This window comes from Schistocerca piceifrons, chromosome 3 (genome assembly GCF_021461385.2).
Source record: "Schistocerca piceifrons isolate TAMUIC-IGC-003096 chromosome 3, iqSchPice1.1, whole genome shotgun sequence".
Classification (NCBI taxonomy): domain Eukaryota; kingdom Metazoa; phylum Arthropoda; class Insecta; order Orthoptera; family Acrididae; genus Schistocerca; species Schistocerca piceifrons.
This window is the reverse complement of record NC_060140.1, coordinates 458211107-458238579: the sequence shown is the minus strand read 5'-3', so window position 1 is coordinate 458238579 and position 27473 is coordinate 458211107. Positions and strand designations below refer to the sequence as shown.

Here is a 27473-nt window from a genome sequence, read left to right as displayed (position 1 = left end):
ATTGCTTCGATACTGGTCACCCCATGTTATATAATAACACCGAGATATTGGCATGCACGTCCAGCTATTGGGACAGTGTTATTAGGGAGGCAGTTGAGATTAAAGTAGAGAGCAACCTTGTTAACAGGGATGGAGGTTTCTGTTTAAACTCTGTTTGGAATCCGGCTCTCTCCCTTGTCAAAAAACAGAGGGACAGAGTCAATGCTACCTCACTTGCGAATTCATAGTCTCACTATCGATAGCTCTGACTCTGGTCATCTTCGGTGGCACTAGTGTTCAGTGTGTGTATTATCTTTTCTGCCTCAGTCCGAGAACCGACGTTTTAAATTTGCATGTACGCCGCCTGTCCGTTGCAGTTTGCCTTGAAAATGGCAAGGATTTCTCCCGCCGAAATATCGGCGGTCGCTGAAAGTGTTACCTGGCTGAATTCCCGGAAGTTATTTGAAAGTTGTATACGCCAGGAGAAACTCAGGAAACCAAAAGGTGTTTACGTTATTGAAGACACCACGCATGAGGGAAAATTGATAGTGTGGGCAACTCTATACGTCACGGCCTAATCGGACCTGTGTTTTTCAATGAAACTGTCAGACTGACCGATACAAGACAATATTTGAAATTGACTTTGTGTCATATCTTCTTGCTACTAATCTTCCAATGAACACACAGTGCCGCGCGGGATTAGCCGAGCGGCCTGGGGCGCTGCAGTCATGCTGGTCGCGGCGGTTCGAGTCCTCCCTCCCTCGGGCATGGGTGTGTGTGTTTGTCCTTACGATAATTTAGGTTGAGTAGTGTGTAAGCTTAGGGACTGATGACCTTAGCAGTTAAGTCCCATAAGATTTCACACACATTTGAACATTTGAACACACAGTCGTTTATGCAAGATGGCGCAACACAGCATGTCTAATGCTTTACTGTATTTTCTACACAAAATATTCTGCAATCTTGTGATTTCCCATCGTTACTCGTATCGCTATCATGGAGCATTCTTTTGACCTCCTTCAAGTCCAGATTTAAATGCCTGTGAAGTTTTTTATGGGGATAACTGAAAGAGAATCTTTTCCCTTTGAGATCACAGAATGTCGTGGCAATGCGTGCCCGAATAGTACAACTGTGCAACGAGATAAATAAAGTTGTGCGGCGCAAAGTTGTAAGGAATACGTGCACTCGCCTTCGCGAAGTTGTCTGCTGCAGTGGAGTGAACAAGTGATGAAGTAAAATGCATTTCCATGGACCATACTACTTAGTGCAAAATTGGAAAAATTTTCATTTCGCTAATAAAAGTGTTGTGACAATATTACATGTGTCAACTATTCTTGCGCCATCCAGCTCAATTTTAAGTTATGATTTTGTCTTTAATTTTATCGTTTGTGGAACAACTACCTTAGGTATCTTTCGCATGAATAATGCTTGCAATCTGTCATGGAAACTCTTCAATGAATGGTATGCTAGGAAAATTCACTTAATTTGGGGGAGTGGGAGGGAAGGGAGAGTGTGCAATGATGTTTTGGTGCTGTGTATTGTAGATGTGAGACCAATGTCGCAAATTCCAAGATGGCAGCATCCTCGATCCCTCATGTGACAATCCGTGCTCTCCTTACCAATGATCTCATCGAGCCACGTCCCTTCCCCTCCCCATCTTCTCCCCTGCCCCTACCTCCAACCAATAAAAGTGAAGTATGAAAAATGGAAGAGCCAATCAAAGGTTCAAGATGTTGTAACTAACCAAATTGTGTTATTGGGAAATAAAAAAAAAACCTCTTCTCTCCTCTCCCCCCCCCCCCTTCCAATTATCGCCATTAAGTCTGAGCGGCGTTCAGTAAGTAATGCCACCCTTCTTTTCTTGGCCAATTTCGGTTGAAGAAATGAAAAATTTGTTTGGGACACTGTGGAGTATTCCCGCTTCATTCCTTACAGTTTCCTGAATTTCAGACAAGGGTGGCGCTATACGTAGCCTTCAAAATGGCATCTGTAATGGAAATGTGCCGGCCGCGGTGGCCGTGCGGTTCTGGCGCTGCAGTCCGGAACCGCGAGGCTGCTACGGTCGCAGGTTCGAATCCTGCCTCGGGCATGGGTGTGTGTGATGTCCTTAGGTTAGTTAGGTTTAAGTAGTTCTAAGTTCTAGGGGACTTATGACCTAAGATGTTGAGTCCCATAGTGCTCAGAGCCATTTTCTTTTTTTCTTTTTGTAATGGAAATGTGTTCCAAGCAGAGAGCTGTCATTCAGGTTCTTTTGGCAGAAAACCAGAGCATCACAGATAATCACAGGCGCTTGCAGAATGTTTATGGAAACTTGCCAGTGAACGAAAGTACAGTGAGTCGTTGGGCGAGGATTCTGTCATCATCGCAACAAGGTCTTGCAGAGCTGCCAGATCTCAGGTGTACCGGCCGGTTGCACACATCTCTAACGCCTTGACAGGGGACCAGTTACTCTTTCACCTATTTTTCGTATACGGGAAATTGTTAAAAATTTTGTTACAACCTGACACACCTTGAGCTAGACTCTAGAAAGTTAACGGCATGAGCAGAGGTTGATGGAGCCTGGTAGGGCCCTAAAAGCATGAGGTATTTTTATGGTTCTTAGCTCATAGAAACGGCATATTGGGAGTTCAGAGCAATTGGCGGCGAGCCCATCCTTCAGTAAATCTTGCTGGATAGGCCCACAGCTGTACGGGGCAGACAGGGCAGCCTCTCATTGAGACAGGTCTCCAGCAGAACAATGCTGCGATAATTGCCTTGGCACCAGCCGACGTCTGGGCTGGGGGTTACAGTCTGAAGGAATGTGTCTACACAGTGGAGTCATAAACCAGGCATTGTGTGCAGAGCCACGCGTAGAAAAAAATCACTAGTTTTCGTGTTCGCCGATACTGCAAATAGCTCTGTGAACCACTTTCATCAGCCGCCTCGGTTGTATAAGAAACTCTGCCATCCGAGAAACGTTTAGAGGCAGAATCGTTATTATACCTCATAGCTAGCACTAACAAGCTCCAAGGCACAGGTGATTTACATACAGATCTTTAAGATTGTATCTGTTCGCTTGTTGCTGTGGGAAGTAACACGACGTCGGAGAAAATCATCATCCCCCTCTGCGGAAAAAAAAAGCCAGTAATTGGCAGTTCTTTTTTTTTTTTTTGTTTGAGTTTGTGCTGTCGTGTGGGATGGGAGATTTACCGCCTCTAGAGTCCTGTGATTGGGTCAAGATGGGGTGAAGGCGGTGTCGTTCATGCACTTTGCAGGAAAAAGGAATTTTTTTCTAGAGAGGTACGTAGCTCTCGGATGTGGGACTTTTGTCTGGAAAGCACTTCTAGTCGAGGCTCTGGTATGTGTGATGGGTACTTGGAACCTGTCCTGAAACTGACTTCATTTGCAAGTTGTTTAGACTGGGGAGCCTGTGGTGAAGTGTGACTTGACAGTGTACCAACAGTGTGCCTTGAAACATCTCGGATCGCTCATTTGCCGAGGGCACACTTACTAGGTTTGGTTTACCAGTCTTGACATTTGGTATCCTTGCGCACTCTGTCGTATAAGTGAGCCAAATTGGTCCTTGGTACGACCAGCGAACAGGTGTGTCACACACTGAAACTGCTGTGATTTCCGGGCTCTGGTAGAGAATAAATTGCGATCCGCTTGCCGCCAAGTTGGCCCCTACTGGGTCCAGGATCCGCCTATCAGAATCGTTGTGCAGGTGGTCGGTACGTGCAGGCGCTCGGCCGAGATACACTGAGGAGAACACGTGTGTGCGTGTTTTTGTGTGTGTGCGTGCGTGTGTGTGTGATGTGTACGTAAAAATGTCGTTTGGAAATAATGTAATTTGACACTATTTTTAGGTATCGTTTTTATATTAGCCAGAGATATGTAAATACTGTATATATAACAATATTAGCAAAAGGAAAGTTGCTGCTCACTGTAAAGCGGAGATGCTAAGTCGCAGATGTCCACAAAAAGGCTGTCACAATATATTTTGACATTTTTGTTGTTGTGCCTATCAGCGACTTAGCATCTCCGCTATATGGTGAGTATCAGCTTCCCTTTTCATAATATTGTTACGTTCCAAACTGGATTTTCCATTGTTAAATAATGTATACCTTTGACTTTCAAGTGGAGGTTATTTATGCCTCATTTCAAACCCGCTCTCTGACTGGCTGGAAAAGGGAAGGTTTATTTTTTTTTTTTAAATTTCCCACTAACACAATTCGGCAATTTCCACCATCTTGGAGTTTTTGATTGGTTCTTTCATTTTTAATACTACACGATGATTGATTGGGGATAGGGGGCAGAGAGAAGCAGTAGGCGGAAAGTGTTTTTAATTTTACATTAACACAATTACTTAGTTCCACCATCTTAAATTTTTGGTTGATTGGAGGTAGGAGGGAAGGGGAATGGCTTCCCAGTGATCATGATGATGAAGAAGAAAAAGAAGAAGATGAAGATGATGATGATGACGATGATGACGATGCCACTGGTAAGACCGAAGGTGTCTTTAGTTCAATGACATCAGTCATATGTGAACAAAGTGCGGCAGAATACCCAGTGTAAATAAAGTGACTACTGGCTTCTGAAAATCGGCCGAATTAGTTCCAATTTTTCTTCCAACAGTATCTTCCTTCGAAGACTGAATTTTCGTTTCTTCATCAAAGGTTTCCATTTTCCTTGCTTCTACATAGATATTGTCTTTCCTTGTGGGACTGAAACGCAACATATCGTTATTGTTGCAGTCTGCAGTACCAACAAGATTTCCTCTCTTCTGACACTGTCGTTAAGGCCGCAAAGAATTTCGTTTATCTTTTTTTATTACTCCTTTCGTTTGATCTCCATATGTCTTGTAACTGAATTATCTTAACTTGCAAACAATAACAGCTAATGCAAGCGATGACAGTGTCATCTCAGTAAATGCGCAGCATAGAGCTAACACATGAGTTACTGTAATGAAGCGGTAAAACTGTGTCTATTGCATCATGAATGAAGCGCAATATGACGTGTGTCCGTATGGTGGTCACTGCAGGGCAGCCTTGGCACAAATGACACAACATTGAGCACTTTGAATCACAGACAGATTGATAGCCTAATTACAGAAGAACTGAGGGCGAAAAGTGGAAGAACCATTACTCCCTTCCCAGTTGCCATTTCGCTGCTTCCTTGTGCAGAATTTCTGGAGGAGTCTTTCTCAGCATGAAAAAAACACTACACTACTGGCCATTCAAATTGCTACACAAGAAGAAATGCAGATGATAAACGGGTATTCATTGGAAAAATATATTATACTAGAACTGCATTTTCACGCAATTTGGGTGCATAGATCCTGAGAAATCAGTACCCAGAACAACCACCTATGGCCGTAATAACGGCCATGAACGCCTGGGCATTGAGTCAGACAGAGCTTGGATGGCGTGTACTGGTACTGCTGCCCATGCAACTTCAACACAATAACACGGTTCATCAAGAGTAGTGACTGGCGTATTGTGACGAGCCGGTTGCTCGGCCACCATTGACCAGACGTTTTCAATTCTCTATCCAGAAAGGCCCGTACAAGACCTGCAACATGCGGTCGTGCATTATCCTGCTAAAATTAGGGTTTCGCAGGGATCGAATCAAGGGGAGAGCCAGGGGTCGTAACACATCCGAAATGTAACGTCCACTGTTCAAAGTGCCGTCAGTGCAAACAAGAGGTAACCGAGACGTTTAACCAATGGCACCCCATACCAACACGCTAGGTGATACGCCAGTATGGCGATGACGAATACACGCTTCCAATGTGCGTTCACCTCGATGTCGCCAAACACGGATGCGACCATCATGATGCTGTAAACAGAACCTGGATTCATCCGAAAAAATGACGTTTTGCCATTCGTGCACCCAGGTTGGTCGTTGAGTACACCATCGCAGGCGCTCCTGTCTGTGATGCAGCGTCAAGGGTAACCGCAGCCATGGTCTCCGAGCTGATAGTCAATGCTGCTGCAAACGTCGTAGAACTGTTCGTGCAGATGGTCGTTGTCTTGCAAACGTCCCCATCTGTTGGCTCAGGGATCGAGACGTGGCCGCACGAGCCGTTACAGCCATGCGGATAAGATGCCTGTCATCTCGACTGCTAGTGATACGAGGCCGTTGGGATCCAGCACGGCGTTCCATATTACCCTCCTGAACCCACCGATTCCATACTCTGCTAACAGTCATTTGATCTTGACCAACGAGATCAGCAACCACGCGATACGATAAACCGCAATCGCGATAGGCTACAATCCGACCTTTATCAAAGTCGGAAACGGGATGGTACGCATTTCTCCTCTTTACACGAGCCATCAAACAACGTTTGAGCAGGCAACGCCTGTCAACTGCTGTTTGTGTATGAGAAATAGGTTGTAAACTTTCCTTATGTCAGCACGTTGTAGGTGTCGCCACCGGCGCCAACCTCGTGTGAGTGCTCTGAAAAGCTAATCATTTGCATATCACAGCGTCTTCTTCCTGTCGGTTAAATTTCGCGTCTGCAGCACGTCATCTTCGTGGTATAGCATTTTTAATGGCCAGTAGTGTATGAATATTGTGGAAATAAAATCCGAAGACTTGTTACGATAGAATGACACATGTATTATCATGTGGATTACGTTACCTCTGATGCAGGAGTCTAACAGCAGTATCAGAATCGTCTCTAATTTTCTCTTACAGTTATTCCATACTGATCGCCTACTGAGCGTTAAAGTCTTCTCACGCTATCTAGAATTGTGAAAGACACAGACACAATGCTTAGGAACGAACATCGTGAGGGGCGCCCTGGAGGGCCAGCGCTGTGAACTCACCTGGAACCGAAGCTCTCCAGTGGGTGGCTCCGCGTACGGGATCCCCAGGAAGGCCGTGTAGGACGTGTTGTAGACGCTCGTGGCCGTCGTCCCCATCAGCTGTCCTTGCTCTGTGCTCACCAGCACGTTCTCAGCCTGCACAGACTGTGGAATGAGTTCGAGGTGATTACAACAAATGGGATTAAACAGCTCAGTTGAAGAAGTAAGAGGATATATTAAAAATGTCCGTCCAAAAAATTTTAGGCAACTAGATGTAGCACCAACATCCGTCACTGAAATTGATACGTAGAAGTATAAAAATTCTAAAAAACAAAAGCTCATGAGGTGTTGATGGAATTGCAAATATAATTCTGAAAACTTGTTCCAACTTAATAAGTACTCTCATTAGTGATATTTGTAATGCGTTACTGGAGCAGGGAATTTATCCAAACAGGTTAAAATATGCAATTGTGAAACCTCTTCATAAGGAAGGTGACACAACAGACTTAAATAATTATCATCAAATTTCCTTACGGAGATCTTTTTCGAAAATATTGAAAAATTATTGCCCTCAAGGGTAGTCTTACGATTAAGAGGAGACAATTTACTTAGCATATCAGAGTTTGGATTCCAGAAGGGCTATTCGACTGAGAGTGGTATTTATACACCCATCAACAAGTACAAGCCTTAAATAATAAAAGATCGCCAGTTTTTTGTGATCTTTTGAGGCGTTTGATTGTGTAGATCATGTTACTCTGTTAGATAAACACAGCTTCTATAGAATTAATGGCTTTACACACAGCTTGTTTGAATCAGGCGTATCAAACAGAATGCAAACGGTTGTGCCGAATAATTCAAACAATGTCGGAAGGGTATAAAATTTTAGTGACTGGTGGAAAAGCACAAAGCGAGCCTCAAACTGTTAAATTTGCATCCACTCCTGTTCCTTATACACGTGAACAGTCTTCCGCTTAACATTCAACATGCAGAATTGATAGGTACCTGTTTCTTACAATACTAGTGTTGTAATAAATCCTGATAGAGAGAAAGCAACAGAATAGATGGTAAATGATATTTTCCAAAGAATTATAAAGTGGTGCTCAGAAAATGGAGCCTCGCAAAGTTTTTGAAAAAAAAAAAAACACTACATTCATTTCTGTACAACGAATAGAATCATACCAAGAATGGAGGTAGATGAGCAGGAGCCAGTAAACAGAGTAGAATGCTCCAAATTTTTGGCTGTACGTGTTGATGAAGACTTGAACTGGAAGAAGACTATTACAGAGCATCTCAAACAATTAAGTTCAGCAATTATTGCTCTTCATTCATCTGCTGATCTTGGAAACAAACGAATCAACCTCCTGAAATATTTTGCATATTGTCACTCAACAACGACTTATTCAAAAATTTCATGGAACAACTCTTCACTTAGAAAGGATGTATTGACTGCACAAAAGCAAACAGTAAGATTAATATATGATGTTCACCCACATACTTTCTGTAGGTACCTGTTCAACGAGAAAGGCATTTTAACTGGGCCGTTACAATATACTTATAAATATTGACTAATGAAATCCGTCATGAGTAATCCATTACAGTTTGAGGAAACAGTGATGTCCATACCCACAACACTAAAAGGCAAAATGATCTTTCTTATTCTTTATTAAAGCTGTCAGTGGCTCAGAAAGGAGTTCAATATGCAGAAACAACAATATTTGATTATTTTTTCAATGACACGTCTCACAGTTAGGTAAATATAACTTAATCCGTTTCACCTGGACAAATTCTTCTATTCCATTAACGAATTTCTGCTTTAACACTATATGTACATGCATGATTGGTACTAAAATAACAATACGTTCACTGTTGTTCACATTAATCATTCATACATATCCTGTAAACTGACTCGATCAACACCATTTCGATCAAGGAATCGTTCAATTGATGTATAGAATATGTAACTAAGTTGCCGCAACATGGTAAAGTTTGTCTCCGGATTGTATCATCTTTAGTTGGAATATACTGCACGCATTATGAAACTGTAAATATATGAATGTGGAATAAGCATATTTGGCTGAAGTAGCCCGTTTTATATCGTGTACGTCACCCAATAATTAGAATATGCTTATAATTCAGTATTTCGAAACTTACTAACAAATTACATGTGTGAACCGGCTGTCAACCAAAAATTCTTACCATTCATAGGCAGCCTGCTACAAATCTGTTAGCTTGACGTAATTGCTCAACTTCTCTCAAGTGCTTCCTGAAAATCTTAAAACACGTCATGTCAGCTCATATTATGTCCAGGAGCGCCTTGTCCAGTACGTTGTAAGCGAAAACTAGAGAAGATCCATCAGTGCATAAAGTATACTTAATTAATATACTTAAGCAGTGCCTCATTTATAAAGAAAAGAAGTTCCGGTATTGTGACTTCCCAGGTTTTTTTAAAAATTATACATCTTGAAACGTTATTTTAAAGCTTCTTTTTCACCGCCGCGTACAGACACAAATCAAGCACCGTACTTAAGTATAACCTAAGAATTAACTAATGAGCCAAACATTCTAACCTCCTGTTTGATAGCATCTTGGTTCACATTTTCCTGTAAGACCTTGAAAGCATTTAGGCGGTATGTGGCACAAGACGTCTACTCATAGGTCACACAATTTCCGTAAATTAAGGGCCCATGGTTTGTGGTCACGGAACTGGCGCTCGACATCGTCCTAGATGTGTTCTACGGTTCAGATCAGGTGAATCTGGTGGCCTAGACATCAATGTAAGTTGTCTATTATGCAACCACTCTTATTCGATTCTGGACTTGTGGCGCGGACAGTTGCTTTGTTGGAAGATGCTACAGCCGCCTAAGAAGACAAAGCGTAAAGGGATGCAGGTAATCCGCAACATTTGTCACTATACCATAGTGTCATGGAGGCTTCCGTTACTACCACAGGTCCGTGGATGTCCTGGGGAACGTCCCCTACATCATAACAGTGTCCCCGCAGGTTTGCGTTCGTTACTAGGTACATGCTTCGAGCTGTCTTTCGCCCGACCGACATGGTATGGTTCAAATGGCCCTAAGCACTATGGAACAACATCTTAGGTCATCAGTCCCTAGACTTAGAACTACTTAAACCTAACTAACCTAGGGACATCACACACATCTATGCCCGAGGCAGGATTCGAACCTGCGACTGTAGCAGCAGCGTGGTTCCGGATTGAAGCGCTTAGAACCGCTCGGCCACAGCGGCCGGCGACATCGTATCTGGGTGCGAATTTTGACCTAGTATAACAAGAAATGTGACTCATCGGACCAGGTGACACGATCCCATTGGTCCACGGTCCAGTCTCCGTTATCAGGTATCCACTGCAACAGTAACTGACGGTGTCGTTGTCTGCAGCGGAGTTCCTTATTCAAGAGTGTACACTGAACAGTGTGCTCCGAAATACTACTGACTCTGCGTCTGCATTGTACTCCATCTACATCTACATGGTTACTCTGCAATTCACACTTAAGTGCCTGGCAGAGGGTTCATCGAACCATTTTCATACTACTCCTCTATCATTTCACTTTCGAATGGCGCGTGGAAAAAAGGAACACCTAAATCTTTCCGTTCGAACTCTGATTTCTCTTATTTTATTATGGTGATCATTTCTCCCTACATAGGTGGGTGTCAACAAAATATTTACGGATTCGGAAGAGAAAGTTCGTGATTGAAATTTCATAAATAGATCTCGCCGCAAAGAAAACCGCCTTTGTTTCAGTGACTGCCACCCCAACTCACGTATTATATCAGTGACACTCTCACCCATGTTGTGCGATAACACGAAACGAGTTGCCCTTCATTGCACTTTTTCGATGTCCTCCGTCAATCCTACCTGGTAAGGATCCCATACCTCGCAGCGGTATTTCAGCAGAGGACGGACAAGTGTAATGTAGGCTGTCCCTTTAGTGGGTTTGTCGCATCTTCTAAGTGTTCTGCAAACAAACCGCAGGTTTTGTTTCGCCTTCCCCACAATATTATCTATGTGGTCTTGCAATTTAAGTTGCTCTTAATTGCAATTTCTAGGTATTTAGTCGAATTGACAGCCCTTAGATTTGTGCGATTTATCGTATATCCAAAATTTATCGGATTTCTTTTAGTACCAATGTGGATGACCTCGCACTTATCTTTGTTTAGTGCTGATTGCCACTTTTCGCACAATACAGAAGTTCTCTCTAGTTCATTTTGTAATTGGAATTGATCGTCTGATGATTTTACTAGAAGGTAAATTACAGCTTCATCTGCAAAGAATCTAAGGGGGCTGCTCAGATTATCACCTACATCATTTATATAAATCAGGAACAGCAGAGGGCCTATGACACTACCTTGCTGAACGCCAGATATCACTTCTGTTCTACTCGATGATTTACCGTCTATCACTACGGAATGTGACCTCTCGGAGAGGAAATCACGAATCCAGTCACACAACTGAGACGATACTCCATATGCACGCAATTTGATTAACTGTCGCTTGTGAGGAACGGTATCAAAAGCCTTCTGGAAATTTAGGAGTATGGAATCGATGTGAGATCCCTTGTCGACAGCACTCATTACTTCATGGGAATAAAGAGCTAGCTGTGTTGCACAAGAACGATATTTTCTGGATCCATGTTGGTTATGTGTCAATAAGGCATTCTCTTCGAGGTGATTCATAATGTTCGAGTTCAGATCTGCCACAGACAGCGCCCTATTCTGCTTTTCAGAGCAAGCAAGGCGCCTCCGATCTCAAAATTCTGTGAAGAGGCGTGGACGTCCTACACCCTGCTGCCCACTCGTGCTTCCATCGTCCGTCAACCACTTTCCTTATGTGTTCATGTCAGTATCATGCGATTTAGCCGATCAGTTTCGCAGTTTCCGAAATGCTCATTACCAGCCGCCAACCATCTGTCGTTCGTCACACTCCCCTATGTGAGTGGATTTTCCCATTTCTGAGTCGTATCATCACTAGAGTGATTCCCCGTTCGTCTCGGCTCCGCTTGTAGTACGTCAAATATCGAGAGCTTCCGATAAATTATCACATCACATATTCAGTGATAATTATAGGATATCATTTACGTAATTTAATTTTTGATATTATAATCAGTTAACTTGTTTTATAATAAGTATGTAACTATATTACACTGTATAGAATATAATATTATATACGTATATTATAATTAGTTAAAAATTTATGGGTGAATTTTACATGTTCACTTTTCTTCTAAAGAGCAATGAGAGGTATCCATAATTTCTCTGGCTACAGGAGTCATTGTACCCAGAGTTTGTGTTTGGCAGCAGTAGTCATTCATATAACTGAAACCCACAAGATGCCGGCAAATAAGAAGCAACCATTGCACATTTCGAAAGCGGGCTACTTCGTTGCAATTTCTCCTGCACTGTGTGCCTTCTCGGTTCGTTAAAAACTCTTCCCTCCTCCACACGGTGGATGCCAACCGAGTGCTTGCTTAACACCCCTCTCGCGTCTTGTGGGATAGAGACAGGCATTGGTGCATTGCTCACAAGGAAGTTGGTAACATGCAGATTTAGCGCGTCTTGTCTTACATTTTTTCTCAAACCGAGCGTATAATAATGGCCCCCTCCTGATTTGCTGTCTTCGTCCAGTCGCATCAGATCGTGGTCGATACCAGTCGTCCTGTATGGGACAAAGGAAATGGACTGTTAGTCCGAAAACCTTGGCATAGGCGGCCATCTTTGTCTGGTTTTTACGGATTGATTAGCAAATGTTGACGAGGTGAGGAAATTAAGTTTTCCGCCTCGCGTTAAGTCGTGTGGTACAAATATTAATTTTCACCATCCGCACCACAAGGTCATTCGTAATCCACCGTCGCCGACGCTGCTGGAACGCGGGCTGTCGTCTCTTACTCTTCACCACTCGCACTTGAGGCAGGTAAGAACGCTAGTCGGGTGTCCAGTTTTCCACAGTTCACATCCTCATAAAGTCCTCAGGCTCTTCCCAACGTTTGCTATATCTTTCGGACCTGAATATTAATCTCAAAATACATTAAAGTGTGTCCTTCAAGTTAGTAGCATGCTGGGGGCAAAAACCACGGTTACTGTGCACGTTACTTTACCTATGGGACGACAGGGCCTACTATGAATTGTTAATTCAAATGTTCAGTGAAAGAGTCGCAAGAATTAGGCCAAGCTATTTTTTTTTTTTTGAGGCTTTTCTTATATCAAAAATCTTCCATCGCATTCTCCACGTCTGCAAAACGGTCGATTTTTTCCCAGACGTTACTCCCCTAGTTTTCTAATAGCTGTTTTTGGGGAGGAGCGTCCTTGTACGACGCTAAGATCATCTTGCATTTCTTATTTAACTGTTGGTAGTTCTTTAGCCTTTCTTAGAGCTTAAAAATCATCTATCAAAGAATGTACCCTGACAATTATTACTAACAAATACTAATGCTTTCAACCAAGTAGTCCATGTAGTGTTGATATCGGAAGGTGATATAGAAAGTCTTGTCGTGTATTCATAGTCTGCTAGCAACTTTTTTTCAAGTTTTTCTTAACGCTATGAGTATTCCCCCCTTTTAATGCTTCACAAAGCCCATGATCACCTCACACAACGCACGCTACGTGTTTCAAGCTACAGAAGTAGACTTCACAATGGAAAACGCAAATAACATGCAAGAAGTTCGATCTCTAGGCAAGGGCCCTGCTCGATCACAGTTCACTATACCAGGCCACGTCTTGCAACATCCGATGTTGAATCACTGCATCACGGTAGAAATGGTTGTTTCCTCAAGCAAGCGTCTTAACAAAACATAGGCTTCACTGGATCTCTAGTCAGACGCCGCACTAAAATATTAAGTATGTTGTAAGAGGTCCGAGCAGATGTAATTTCGATGTATTGCTCACGCGCTGCCTGCGATATGTAAGGTATAAGAGAATCTCAGACCAGAGAGCAGTGTTGACTGCAGTAGGAACTGTGTAGCTGTAGGAGTAAGTTGTTGCTAGCGAGCAGTCTAGTCTGGTCTGGTGTATCGTGTTGGCTGGACCGGTCGTGGTGCAGCGATGCCGGACCCTGAGCATTATTGTATAAGGTAAAAGCAGCCTCGCGCATATGTAGTATTGTTATCTCAAGTCCCATGTAAATGTTTTAAAAATGTCCTAATAATAATCTTTCTCACAAAAAGTAACATTTAACAACCATTCATTTCAATTTAAAGAATTTACTAATTTCTCCAATCCATGATCATCCCGATTATTGTAAAAGTAAAATCAGTTGTTCCTTTTGTAAATGACAAATCTATCGGCCAGCATTGCACAGAGCTGTGCCAGAAAAGTTTATTGTAAGAGCAGATATATATGCGTTATCCGGCGACTTCATTGAGGTAAGAATTTTTCTTTTTTATTCAGAATGATCTTTCAGGGCCATGACGCAGCACTGCTGACGTCCCAAATTTACCAGGTTAAATCCACAGTCAATTATTGAAAAGTTATAAGTGAGCAACAATTTAATTGAGAGGTTAGTTACATTGTATTATTACCAGGTTGCTGAATTTATTTTTTGTTGGGACGTTACACTGAATGTGAACGACATAATTATAATTTTTACTGTTGAGAAGTTCAGAATTTTTCTGTTTTGAGGTTACACTAAATGTGAATATTATTCTTATATATTATATTATTTTTATTTTTTGTGAGGAGGTTACACTTGGCGACAACCGGCCAGGATCGTATTTTTGTGAATTTCTGAGAAGTAGTCAGTTATATATCTGCTCTTATTTACTTAAATGTAGTTTGCATCTGGCGCAACGCATTTACTAATTTGTCACTCTTTCACAGATCATCGGCAATTTATTGCTCTTTGTTGTAATTGTGTTTGTTCCAGTTTTGCTTCGTCTTTGTTTCATTTTGTAAGCACATTTTGATTTGCGTAAAATGCCGCGAAAAACTGTTATGTGCAATGTGCAATGGGTGAAATAGCCGACTCGAATAATTTGACCGATAATACTTGCAACACTCAGTGTAATAGTGATAATCGTCTAATTACAGATAATCAGTGCCTGCCGATCACTAGTATTGAGTTAAATCCTAATGATGGGCAAACAAATTCAATTATGTCCACAGTAAATTTAACAATTGATGACGCGGTACGTTCCGATCCAATGAACGCTGCTCAGTTTAACACACCTGATTTGCAAAATCTACACAGTGAACAGATAAATGTTTCTAACGAAAATGAACAAAATACTCAAATTATGTCAGATTTATTTGATTCCGATGTGGTGACTAACAGTGCACATACAACTGGCAAACCTTTTTGTGAATCAATGACCAAATGGTTACACAAAACGTGACACATGCAGATACACCGTCACACAGCACAGAAAAAAGAGTCGGTAATTTTGGCTTGGATCAAGTTATGACAGTATTGCTACAACAGAATGAAAGACAGGACGACAATTTCAAACAACTTAGTGAACAGATTGCAGCCGTTGCCGTGCAATGTCATGGTACTAAAGAACAATTACGTGAGGAAATTAAGGCTTATGCTAGGAACAATAGTGAAGAAATTAGATCTGTGGCACAAGAATTAAATAATACACATGTAGCCACAACTAAATTTCTTAGAGATGAAATTAGTGCAGTCGCTAAACAATGTTCTGAAAACGCAACACAGTTACGCGACGAGTTTAAATTAATGTCAGCAGAACTTTCACGCACACTGGATGCGAAAGTAGACACGACATTTGACCAACAGAACAGCCAAATTGACGAACGTTTTAACCACCACCTACAAAACAGTGAAACGCGTTACCGTAAATTTATACAGGAACAGAATAAAGGAAAGCAACAAGTCATGGAAACAATTACTGCACGGAGACAGGAAGATAAGCGTAAATTGTTTACGAAAGCAAAAACATACGTAGACAACAATATTGCTACAGTATCAGACGAAATCAAACAGTTGAACACCGAATTGCATGATGCAATCTCCGATCTTAAAACAAAAACAGACACACACACATTAGACTTTCAGACAATGACCAACAGACTTGAAAAGTTGGAACTAATACAGGATCCCGATGCAATCAAAGCAGACGTTAAGAAATTGAACAAAACCACACGTAAAATACAAAAACAAATTAATGCTTGTGATACTAAAAACGATGATCAGGTAAAAGCACTGACTGAAAAATATGATGAATTGGCCAGTCGTATTGATGTTACCGAAAATAATAATGACACCAAATCAGACGATACGTCACCAGTTTTGCTTAATCAAACACCCGAATTCCAAAATTTACAGCAGACGATCAGTGAGATAGGTTTGTCCAATAATACATTACGTAGAAAATTGTCATCTTTACAGCACGAATTGACAGAGATAAAAAATATTTCAGCCTTTAACACATCACAGCATACGCCACTCTCCGAAGATTTGTCAGACTCACACAGCCAGTGTAATTTAGGTAATTTACAGAGAGTACGTGAGTTAGATTCCGAACACTCACAGACAAATAGATTATCATACAATCCTGAACCTGTTCATACATACAGAGACGATAATTTTGATTACAAGCACTTTCTATCCGTGAGAAAATTTAAGGTATTAAAAAATGACAGAACACAGATTCACCCCTTGGACTGGATACAACAATTTGTTTTTGAATTTTCACCGGCACTGCCTGTAACGCAGAAACTAAAATTTATTTGCAGCGCGTAAGTGACCTCAGGGGATTCATTACACTTCGATGAATATGTGCCGTAGCGTGCACAGGGCCCCGAGCCGTAGTAGTGCTATTTCATCTTTAGTTTTCTGCACTGCTGCCTTCTTTTTTACTATCCTTTATATCTATCAAAACAACTCTTCAACTATCGATCTATGTAGGATTAGAAACGTGTAAAGAAAACCCAATATGACAAGTTTTACCGAAAATGACAATTTTCATTAGACACTCCAGAACTACCAGCGTAATTTTAATAACAGACAAAATTTTAATCATCAGTATGTACAAAATTATCAGCAACAGCAAACACATTTTGGCAACAATAGAGGCTTTTCTCCGCAACAGCATCAAAACCAGCCGGCTAGCATACCTAACCAACAATGTAGTCTGCAAGGTCAACCAAGGTTTAATGTTTCGCCGCCTACACGTATAGCGTCCGCTCCACCAAACAGTAACGCGCAGCAACAAGGAAATCAGTATGTACAGAAAACACATCATTTCAATTCCTATCGCAATGCGCTGTATAGCAATGACTATCATGACAGACGTAAAAGTAATGAGCACAATTTTCAGCGTAACAGTCGGTCTTACCAGCAGCAAAATTATCCGCAACAACAGATTATCATGAATGAACCAGACAGTCGGTATCATCCCGAACGTAATACGTCAGGAAGAAACAACAGAACAGTACAAATAGTTGAAATGCCACAGCATCCTCCCGCAAATAATAGCACGTCAGAAAGAATTTGACTAGATACAGTACAGGTTACATCTTCCAGCAACGTAAGCCATACTTTTGACACACAGAATCTTGTTCACGAAAATGTTATTAGTTTTGACGACATCCGATACACACTTTTGCATGAAAGACAGAATCACAACGTATGTAGACAACATCGTTATCACAGAAGCTAACTGGTCTGAACATAATCTGATTCTGGAACAACTGTTCCAAACTTTTCGTGCACAAGGACTCACAGTTAATCTTAACAAATCGCACTTTGGCAAAACTTCCATAAAATTTCTTTGACATGTAATTTCAGCTGAAGGCATTGCGCCTGACCCGGAAAAACTTCAAGCTTTACGTGACATTACTGTTCCTACGAAGAAGAAACAACTACGCAGCTTTTTGGGTTTAATTAACTTTTTCCGTAAATTTATTCATTACTCTGCTTTAGACACCCCTAGATTATGCCAATTGACGGGTAAAAACGCTATTTGGTCCTGGGATAGCCAAGCACAGTCTGAATTTGCTAATCTGAAACAAGCTTTGTTGAATGCACCACTTTTATCACACCCAGATCCTACCAGAAATTTTTACATTGCCACCGACAGTTCGAACACCGCTTTAGGCGTACACATTTTTCAGGAAATTGAAGAAGACGGTAATACAGTAATTAAAAACATCGCCTTTGCAAGTCGCATTCTGTCACCTGCTGAACGCAATTATTCTGTTACAGAACTTGAAACATTATGTGTTGTATGGGCATTTACGAGATTTAGAGATTTTCTTTATGGAAGACATACTACTGTTTACACAGATCATAGAGCGATACAGTTTTTACTTTCCGCAAAATTTACACATGACAGGTTAAGCAGATGGAAACTTTATTTACAGGAATTTAATTTTACAATTGTTCACATTCCCGGTACACAAAATATTGTAGCAGAAGCACTATCCCGTTCTCTCAGCAACAATCAGCAAGACATCGCAACCAACTTCTGCCAAGCAAATTTTAGCGTCATGTATATTCAGCAAGTAGCATTTGAAAATTTCATTTCGTCGTCATTACGAGACATACCACAGGAGCAGAGCAAATACAACGTATGGAAAGAAATTAAACACCTTTGGCAAGATAGGAATAATGTTACCATTAGAAACCATTATACTGTACGCAATAATAATCTGTTTCGCCGCTCTCACACTGACAGCAACAATTGGTTACTATGCATTCCTGACGAACTTGTTAACAAATTAATTTGGTATACTAATTTAAGTTACGCACATTATGGAGCAAGAAAATGTTTTCTTATACTGAGACAGAACTGTTATTTTGCTAACATGGAGAAACGTATTCGACGAGTTTTTGCGCCATGTAATATCTGCCAGAAAGCTAAATCAGACACGACCTCACATATTCCTCCGTTACATCCCATTGTGCCCGTTAAATTGAGACACATGGCCACTGTAGACATTTTTGGTGCAATTCCCAGAACTAACAGAGGTTTTTGTTACATCTTTGTCGCTGTTGAACTCACTTCGAAATTTGTTACCTTCACTCCGTTACACAAAGCTACTGCTAAAACTATTTCGAATGCATTTGTAAAACATTTTTTATTCCATGTAGGACATGTATTGAAAGTAATTTCTGACAATGGACCACAATTTCGATCTGCTATATGGACACGTATGTTACGAACAAGAAACATTTCTCCGATCTACATATCCAAGTATCACGCTTCTTCGAACCCTTGTGAACGTCTAATGAAAGAAATTGGTAAACTATGTAGAATATACTACCATAAAAAACATATTGATTGGGATACACACATACTCTCATTCCAGGATGTAATTAACTCCATACCAAATGAATCTACTATGCTATCTCCGACTGTTATACTGAAAAATGTTGAACCACCTAACAAAATTAAAGAACTAGTATCTTGTCCTACATCCCGTCGACTACGCCACCATGAAATAATTGACATTGCGCTCAACAACATCAAACGTGCCGCAGAGCGCCGGAGAAGACAGCAAAAACAGGTTTGTACACGCCGCGACTTTCACATAGGACAGAAGATATTAGTACGTATGCACTATTTATCCAACAGGGGAAAGAGTAGATGCAGTAAATTTGAGCTTCTATACGCAGGTCCATATCGAATTCGCAGCATTCCTCACCCCAATGTAGTACACGTCGAAACTTTGAGAACCAGAAAAAGCAAAGGCAATCACCATGTCTCCAATATTAAACCCTTTATTGAATGAATATACTTTTTGATTTTTCACACTGTAATGCCATTTCCTGAATTTTATATGACCACTTATGCAATTATATTTATATGAACACTTACTGATGATTATCATATTTTTTCCTGGCCAGTGCCCGGCAAGGTAAGGTTAGCAGGTTGCTTTTCTTGTCATTATATATCAGACCGTGCACATTTTCCATTTTTTGTGTATGTATGATTGTTTTCCTATCGAAAGTAGATTTTTCTTTGTGTGCACTAACTAAGAAATCTTTAAGGTGTAACAAACAAGTTGACTTTGACATTTTTGCCTGATGATATCTCAATATCTTGACTATTCTACAGTTTTTGCTACTACATTATGATACTGTGTGTACATTTTTTGCGCTTGAAAACTGTCTATGTTTTTGACATAATACGTTTTCTGTCATGCTATGCTCTATGCTTAGTTGTATCACAAGAAACAAGTTTTTATCTAATGGGTATATGATTTAAATGCAAGATATTAATCCTTATTCATCATTTTCAGAAAGCGATAACATGTACAAGGAATAAATTAAACGAACCATAGTGGTTTACTCTGAAATGGAAATTTTACCATCGGAATGAACGAAAGAAAATGGAATATCTTGTCAGGAAGAGTAAATGGATCAGAATTAACAAGCATTAACCAGAATATACTATACACATCGTATGGTAGCAGTCTTGACTATTATTTTTCTTTCAGAATACGAGGCGATTGACGCAGACTGTCAGACAGAACTACACATGTTAATTTTAGTGATGAAATATGCTAGAAATAAGAAACACTATACTATGAATAGTTATATGAAGTAAATGGTAATATGAATATGAATAATGAAGTGTCTATTTTTTGCAGATGATAATAAATGATGATGAATAGTTATATGAAGAATATGGTAATATGAATAACGAAGTTTTTCTTTGCAGGTGATGATAGTGATGAAGTTATAGTAATATGAATAATGAAGTTTTTCTTTGCAGATGAGAATAATGATGACATATATATATATTTACTATTAGTTAAGAAATGCTATGTAGTTATTTAAGTATTTGTTGCAGTTCCTTTTAACAGTATGTCTTATGTCGCATGGTATAATGACTGAATGTTTTGGAAAAGACAGCTAGAGTACATACATATTGAGTACACGTTTCATTACCTGTTAATTCGAAGTTCACTACTTTTCAGCATAATATGCATTTCTTCTTTCAGCTCAATAATCCATTTTGTATTTTTTCCAGGAGAAGCTATTCATGAAATCAATGTGCTATAAGCAGTTAGTCATTAAACTTGTTCTAGTACTTGCATTTTTTTATCCATTTGTGTGTATCATTCATGAATGTGATCACATATACTCTACTTGTTTCATAACCTTGCTACAGCTGTCTCATGACGAATGACGTTATTAATCCCTATTTCCAGCAATAAGTCAAAAGCATATATTTTCATGCCCCAGCAATTATCGATCCCAATGCAATGCATTGCTAACACAAAAAAAACTATTACCACTCCCAACTATTACCAGTATACAACCAAATAATGCTACCAGTTTAGAATATATTTCTAGTCCTAAATATAATGCAAATTTCTCATATATATTGAATCCATTATATCTATGTATTATTGGACCACAGACCTTGAGTAATTGTTACAGTGTGTTACATTTTAAATATGTCCTATGTCACTTGAATGATGAGTTCTGAGTAATACTGAATGATTTTTTCTAATAATGCATAAATGTTACACCAATAATTTATGTAAATAATATTTTTGATATACTCTATAAATGCTATGCCAATAATTAACTCTTGTTTTGAATGATGACTTCTGAATAATACTGAATAATATTTTGTAAAATTATATGAATAGTTTGTAACTAGCCAATGAGTGCCAATAATTACCGCAATCAGATGAGTTATGAATAGTGTTTTGTAATATTCAGTACTTGCTACATGTTTAGTAACTGCCAATGAATGCCATTGATTACTGTAATTAGATGAATTATGTATAAATGCTATGCCAATAATTAACTCATTTTGAATGATGACTTCTGAATAATGCATAAAACAATGCTTTGTAACTGGCCAATGAGTGCCAATAATTACTATGTTGAGATGACTTATGAATAATGTTTTGTAATACTCCATACATACTACTTAAATGCTGTGTAAATAGCCAATGAATGCCAATAATTACTCAAATTGGTTGATAGACTAGTGTAATTCTCAATGATGACGAGCGTAAGACTTAATGTCCTACACCTTCTGACCTAATTACCAGAAATTACTGCAATATCCGTTTGTCCTGTCCATCCTCAAGATCATGGAGCACTACATTTGGTTTTTGCACTAATTCTACGTTGATGTGAGAGTATGGATTCTACAAGAATGTGGTGTTGACATATCAAGGTGTCCACCACCTTGAACGATGGAGATGTCATTATGGTCCTACTGTTTGGTGTACCTAATGTACTACCAAAATGATAACATACAATATTAATACAACATTTCAGTGTCCTGGCTAGACTGATAAATACTTCAGGGAAGAGAACTTCAGATTGTCTCACTTGGTGTTGTGCTTCTGTAGAAAGATACGGACTTTCGGTGCAACTACGTGCAACCTACTGTGCTACAACCATGATGCAATCCTTCCCATTCCTTTCCTAGTTCCTAAATATGCTAAAGACTTTTACAGTGCGTGTGCACTTCATTTCAATTGTTAATATGATCAGTCGTTCTAAATATGCTAAAGAATTCTACAGTGCGTGTGCACTTTACGTCACTGGTTAATATATTTTGTACTCAGTGTGTGTGCACTTTATTTCACTCCATGATATGTTGTAAAAATGCTAAAGACTTCTACAGTGCCTGTGCACTTTATGTAATTTGTTAATATATTTTGTATTCATTGCGTGTGCACTTTATTTAACTCCATGATATGTTATGTAAAAATTGCTAAAGACTTATACAGTGCGGGTGCACTTTGTCATTTGTTAATATCTTTTGTACTCATTGCACATACATTTTGTCATTTCTTGATATATTCTGTACTCAGTGCGGGTGCACTGTATTTCATTACTTAATATGTTCTGCACTTATCAATAATGTATATACTCTGTGACTGTAGACTTAGTAACTAAATAGATTTTAGAAAAATTTGTTGCTCATGGCAAGTGGCAAGTCCAATTGACTCACCATCGCTGCCAAATTTTTGCCCCCCCCCCCCCCCCCCCAGTGGAGGGTTATGTAAGAGGTCCGACCAGATGTCATTTCAATGTATTGCTCACGCGCTGCCTGCGATATGTAAGGTATAAGAGAATCTCAGACCAGAGAGCAGTGTTGACTGCAGTAGGAACTGTGTAGCTGTAGGAGTAAGTTGTTGCTAGCGAGCAGTCTAGTCTGGTCTGGTGTATCGTGTTGGCTGGACCGGTCGTGGTGCAGCGATGCCGGACCCTGAGCATTATTGTATAAGGTAAAAGCAGCCTCGCGCATATGTAGTATTGTTATCTCAAGTCCCATGTAAATGTTTTAAAAATGTCCTAATAATAATCTTTCTCACAAAAAGTAACATTTAACAACCATTCATTTCAATTTAAAGAATTTACTAATTTCTCCAATCCATGATCATCCCGATTATTGTAAAAGTAAAATCAGTTGTTCCTTTTGTAAATGACAAATCTATCGGCCAGCATTGCACAGAGCTGTGCCAGAAAAGTTTATTGTAAAAGCAGATATATATGCGTTATCCGGCGACTTCATTGAGGTAAGAATTTTTCTTTTTTATTCAGAATGATCTTTCAGGGCCATGACGCAGCACTGCTGACGTCCCAAATTTACCAGGTTAAATCCACAGTCAATTATTGAAAAGTTATAAGTGAGCAACAATTTAATTGAGAGGTTAGTTAAATTGTATTATTACCAGGTTGCTGAATTTATTTTTTGTTGGGACGTTACACTGAATGTGAACGACATAATTATAATTTTTACTGTTGAGAAGTTCAGAATTTTTCTGTTTTGAGGTTACACTAAATGTGAATATTATTCTTATATATTATATTATTTTTATTTTTTGTGGGGAGGTTACAACGTTAAGTGTTCCGCCTGACAGTCGTTTTACTCGATCAGCAGCTGTTATTCGTCCAATTTGTGGCTATTTTTCTTCATATAGCAGCTGAAAGTGTAAGTTTCTTAAAGTGCTCTAATCGAGTGCACCTAATGGAACGGTCAAGCTTGGAAAAAGAGGACAACCACTAGATAGAAACCCGCTGATGAGTCAAAAACTAATTTTTAATTTTTGTATCTGAAGTGTCTCACCAATAAACTACCGTCTCACTGTACTTTTGTGATTTGCAATTTCCACATGTTGCAGTACACGGTTTAGCTGATACGTTTCATCATTTTTACTGATACGTTATAAATGCTGCACTTCGCAACAGATCGGTCATCCTGAAAACCGGTGATATTGAACTGTTTAGCTATGTGTTAATTCATCACAGCGCTCATTTTTTTTATTTTTTATTTCGACATCTTGAACGCACACCAAAATGAAATATTAAACAAGTAGAAGAGTGCCACAAATAGGAAATGGTACGCTCGTCAGTGTGCGTGACGTACTGAACGTCAGACTGCCTCTACTCGCTGAGTGGCCACTAGACAGGCACCCTGAAAATAGCGCAGCAACGATTGTCGGAACTAGCATAATTAAAAAATCTTCCTTGTGATGAATTTTTGTAATTTTCGAAATTTATTCACGTAAATAACCTAGGCAGGTGTACATTGTTGTTTCATTTGCTTCTTGTGACAGACTTAACACTGGTTCTGATAAAAGTGTAGCACTTCGCCTAATAACAAGGACTTTGGGTGGCTGATCGCTAACCTCGCACAAACACCGTAATTAACACAATTAATCCGCCCTTGAGTGTCAAGCAGCCGATGTTATTTGAAATCGTAGCCGTAGTGTCTATCCTAAGGGAAACACTGCGGAACGGAATTTTAATTACTGAAACCCAGAACGACCAATCAGGAACCATACTTTGCTAACATGTTAAGTAACTTTATCTTACACGGAACAGAACGCTAAACATTACGGGCCCTGGGGACATGTGCTCACGTGCACTTTGAGGGAGAGTATAACGGACTCAGTAGCTGCATTATTAACATTTATTTCACAAATGGAGCGTACTCCTGAGGCTACATTTACATGAGAAATATTTAAAAAAATTAAACTATGTTTCTATTCGACCAAACAATAATGACGTACTATCATTTATCAGCAAAAGGACGCGCGTTTATTCACACACAAAGATGCAAACCCAAAATTCATCAATTTCCGTTATTTTCTGACCATCAAAGCCAACTCATGACTCTTAATGACAAGGACAAAGGTAATCACTGGTTATACGTTGAATGAAGTTCTTCGTAACCGATAAAACACTGAAGACGGGTCCATCCGAATTCATGCAAAACCGATGCTGAAATCGTCACTTACTAAAATTCCCCACTGCTCCTAACGATGGAATTTTAACTTTATAGAGGAACATAACTCGAAATCGATCTAACTCACATCCGAAAATCACAGCTTGTCTGATCACGGAGCAGCGACAGCTTGTTGCGACTGCTCTAGTCCAAGTCCCTGCAAATTCTCTCTAAACTTGAATTTACTCGCTCCTGCATACAGAGAGCGACCAGACTTGGTGATGGCACATTGACCAGCCCCAGAACTGCTTCTTTTAGTTAGAGCTAGAGTTTGCTCCAGTCAGACAACACCAGAGAAAACGCCCACTTTTCTCGACCAAAAAATTTTCCTAAGCGTTCAAAGGCTGAATGAGGATGGCGTCCCAACGGCCGGATGCGAAACAGCCAACCACACAGCCACACCACGCCTAGGAACACGCGGTCGCTTTTGGTGACACAGAGTCGCACGAGAGTGTTACGACAATAGCTGACTTAGAAAATAACGTTCAGCCGCCTTCTCAGGCTACTATTACTTAGTTAAACTTACAGCTTCCACCTGAATTTCTCTAGCTGCATGCATCTGTTAATACACCCACATGCACTCAAAATGAACAAGAGCTCATGTTTGGGACAGGTGGGAATAGGTACATATTTTACTGTCGTAGTTAAGGTGAGAGTAAAGAAACACAGATTCAGGTTCCCAGTGTGATATGCCGGCCTGATACGGAAAATATGATCATAGAAAATACTAGCAAATGCAGGCAGAGGAAGATACTCCGCCGAACTTAATAACGCAAAACCGCCAAAGTTATTTGAGAGGCGGAATGACTGGTCTTTCAGAGCCGTTGACAGTTTTTATTAGAATTTCATCAATTTTCTCTTCCATAACTCGTATTTTGTTATTTGTTTGTTATTCATGGTAATGTAACAATAACGTCACGCAGTAGCAAATTTTGATTTTTGTGCTGCAATTCAAGTGTCAAATTATTTCTGCATAAAGTAATGTAGTCCCTTTTGTACTTCTGTTAGATCGACATCTGGTGTGTAAACAGTAAGTTTCCCAATGTAAACAACCGCTAGAGATAAAAATATTCCCAAATATCTTTTATTTCCTTCTGGGAGTAAACATGTGTTAAAATGGCGACGAGGAGACAGCAAATGAAATTTTAGCCTTACAAGTGCCAAGCACGGCATTCAGTGAGGCCGAGGATTCCAAGTACGTATGCACGCCTTTGAGCATTTTAGACAAAGAAGTAGGGCTGACCTCAACGATGCCTGGCTGCGTCACTTATTTGAACATATAATCAAGTTAGAAAGGTACTCAGCCAGGACACAAGTGGATGCTTTACAATATTCCACCACAAAATGTAAACGGAGCATGAGAATCTGTCAACCGCTGAAATCTGCAGTTCGTTAGTAAGGATAAAAAATATTTTAATCAAATAAAACAAGAGCACACTTGAGGTACTGTGTGACAAGTCTTTCTCCCTTAGCATCTTTCATTATCACTGAAATAATAATTACGTCTTCCACTCCAGTGTTTTTTCGGAAACATTAATTTGTCTTCTCTTCTTCCTTGCCAGTCCCGTCATTTGTCTCCCCATTTTTGCTCATCTACCTTGTTTTTGAATGCCGTTCGCATTTAATATTCCGGTCTCACTGCTGTATGTTCTTAAACCTGGTCGTATATACTGATTGTAAATGTTCAGTTCCACATGCATTGAAGACTCCGTTTCGAAAAGTGTATTTTGTTTCACAAAAGTACTCTTCTATTTATTTCTTTTGACATCTACCCAGTTATAACAATGCCTTGATTTGAAAAATCGCAAGTAGATGCATGACTTCTAGGACAGTTTTCAGTCAACGAATATTTTCAGATAGTACCATATCCAGAACAGACTACCATATCTAGAAGTTCGGGACACAGTATACTGTAAACAGATTTTGATAAAAAGAAAAGTACGTGAATAGCATCTATCAGTCCTGAAAAAAACGTAAACTATACAGATGTCACTCAGTATAACTTACAGATGTGATAGTGTATTTCTGACTGTGGTAGCATTTCAAACAAAAGCGAGGAACCAAATCAACTAACATGGCTTGCTGTAATCAATGTCAAGTTTATGTGGAATATTGAGAATAAAAATTTATAAATAAAAAAAACTGTGTCATTGAATCTTGTTTCTAGGTCTAATATAACAGTTAAAAAAATATGACAGTTTTATTTGTTTCAGAGGTGACTACGCTCACGGGAAAATCAAGTGTAGCTCAATTAACGCCACCAAACTGATACTCCAATGTTTCCATGTATGCAGGATATAATGATTAAAATCTCAAGTTTGTGAGAACTTACTTCCAGTATTTTCAGTAAAGAAAAAAATCTCTTTCTACAGCCGAAAAATGATGTGAGCACTTGTGTACAAAGCCCCTTTTACAAGATCGGTTTTCTTGTCTCAATTGACTACTCGATACAAGTGAGTCTACTGCAGCGCGTTTTTTCCTGTATTGAGTTCAGTGGTCATTTTCGCCCACGTCAGTGCCAAAA

General features: G+C 39.8%; 1 protein-coding gene across 3 annotated transcripts in view; it reads right to left on the bottom strand.

Moving 5' to 3' along the window:
- The window catches only part of LOC124789342 (acetylcholinesterase-like), a 137105-nt gene that overhangs the window by 104342 nt on the left and 5290 nt on the right, over positions 1 to 27473 (bottom strand). For 2 of the 3 annotated variants that reach the window (XM_047256663.1, XM_047256666.1), the window contains exon 2: positions 6789 to 6932. In XM_047256663.1, the coding sequence (XP_047112619.1) occupies positions 6789 to 6932 (144 nt within the window). The remainder of the gene's footprint in view (positions 1 to 6788; positions 6933 to 27473) is intronic. The other variant, XM_047256664.1, reaches the window with a different exon arrangement.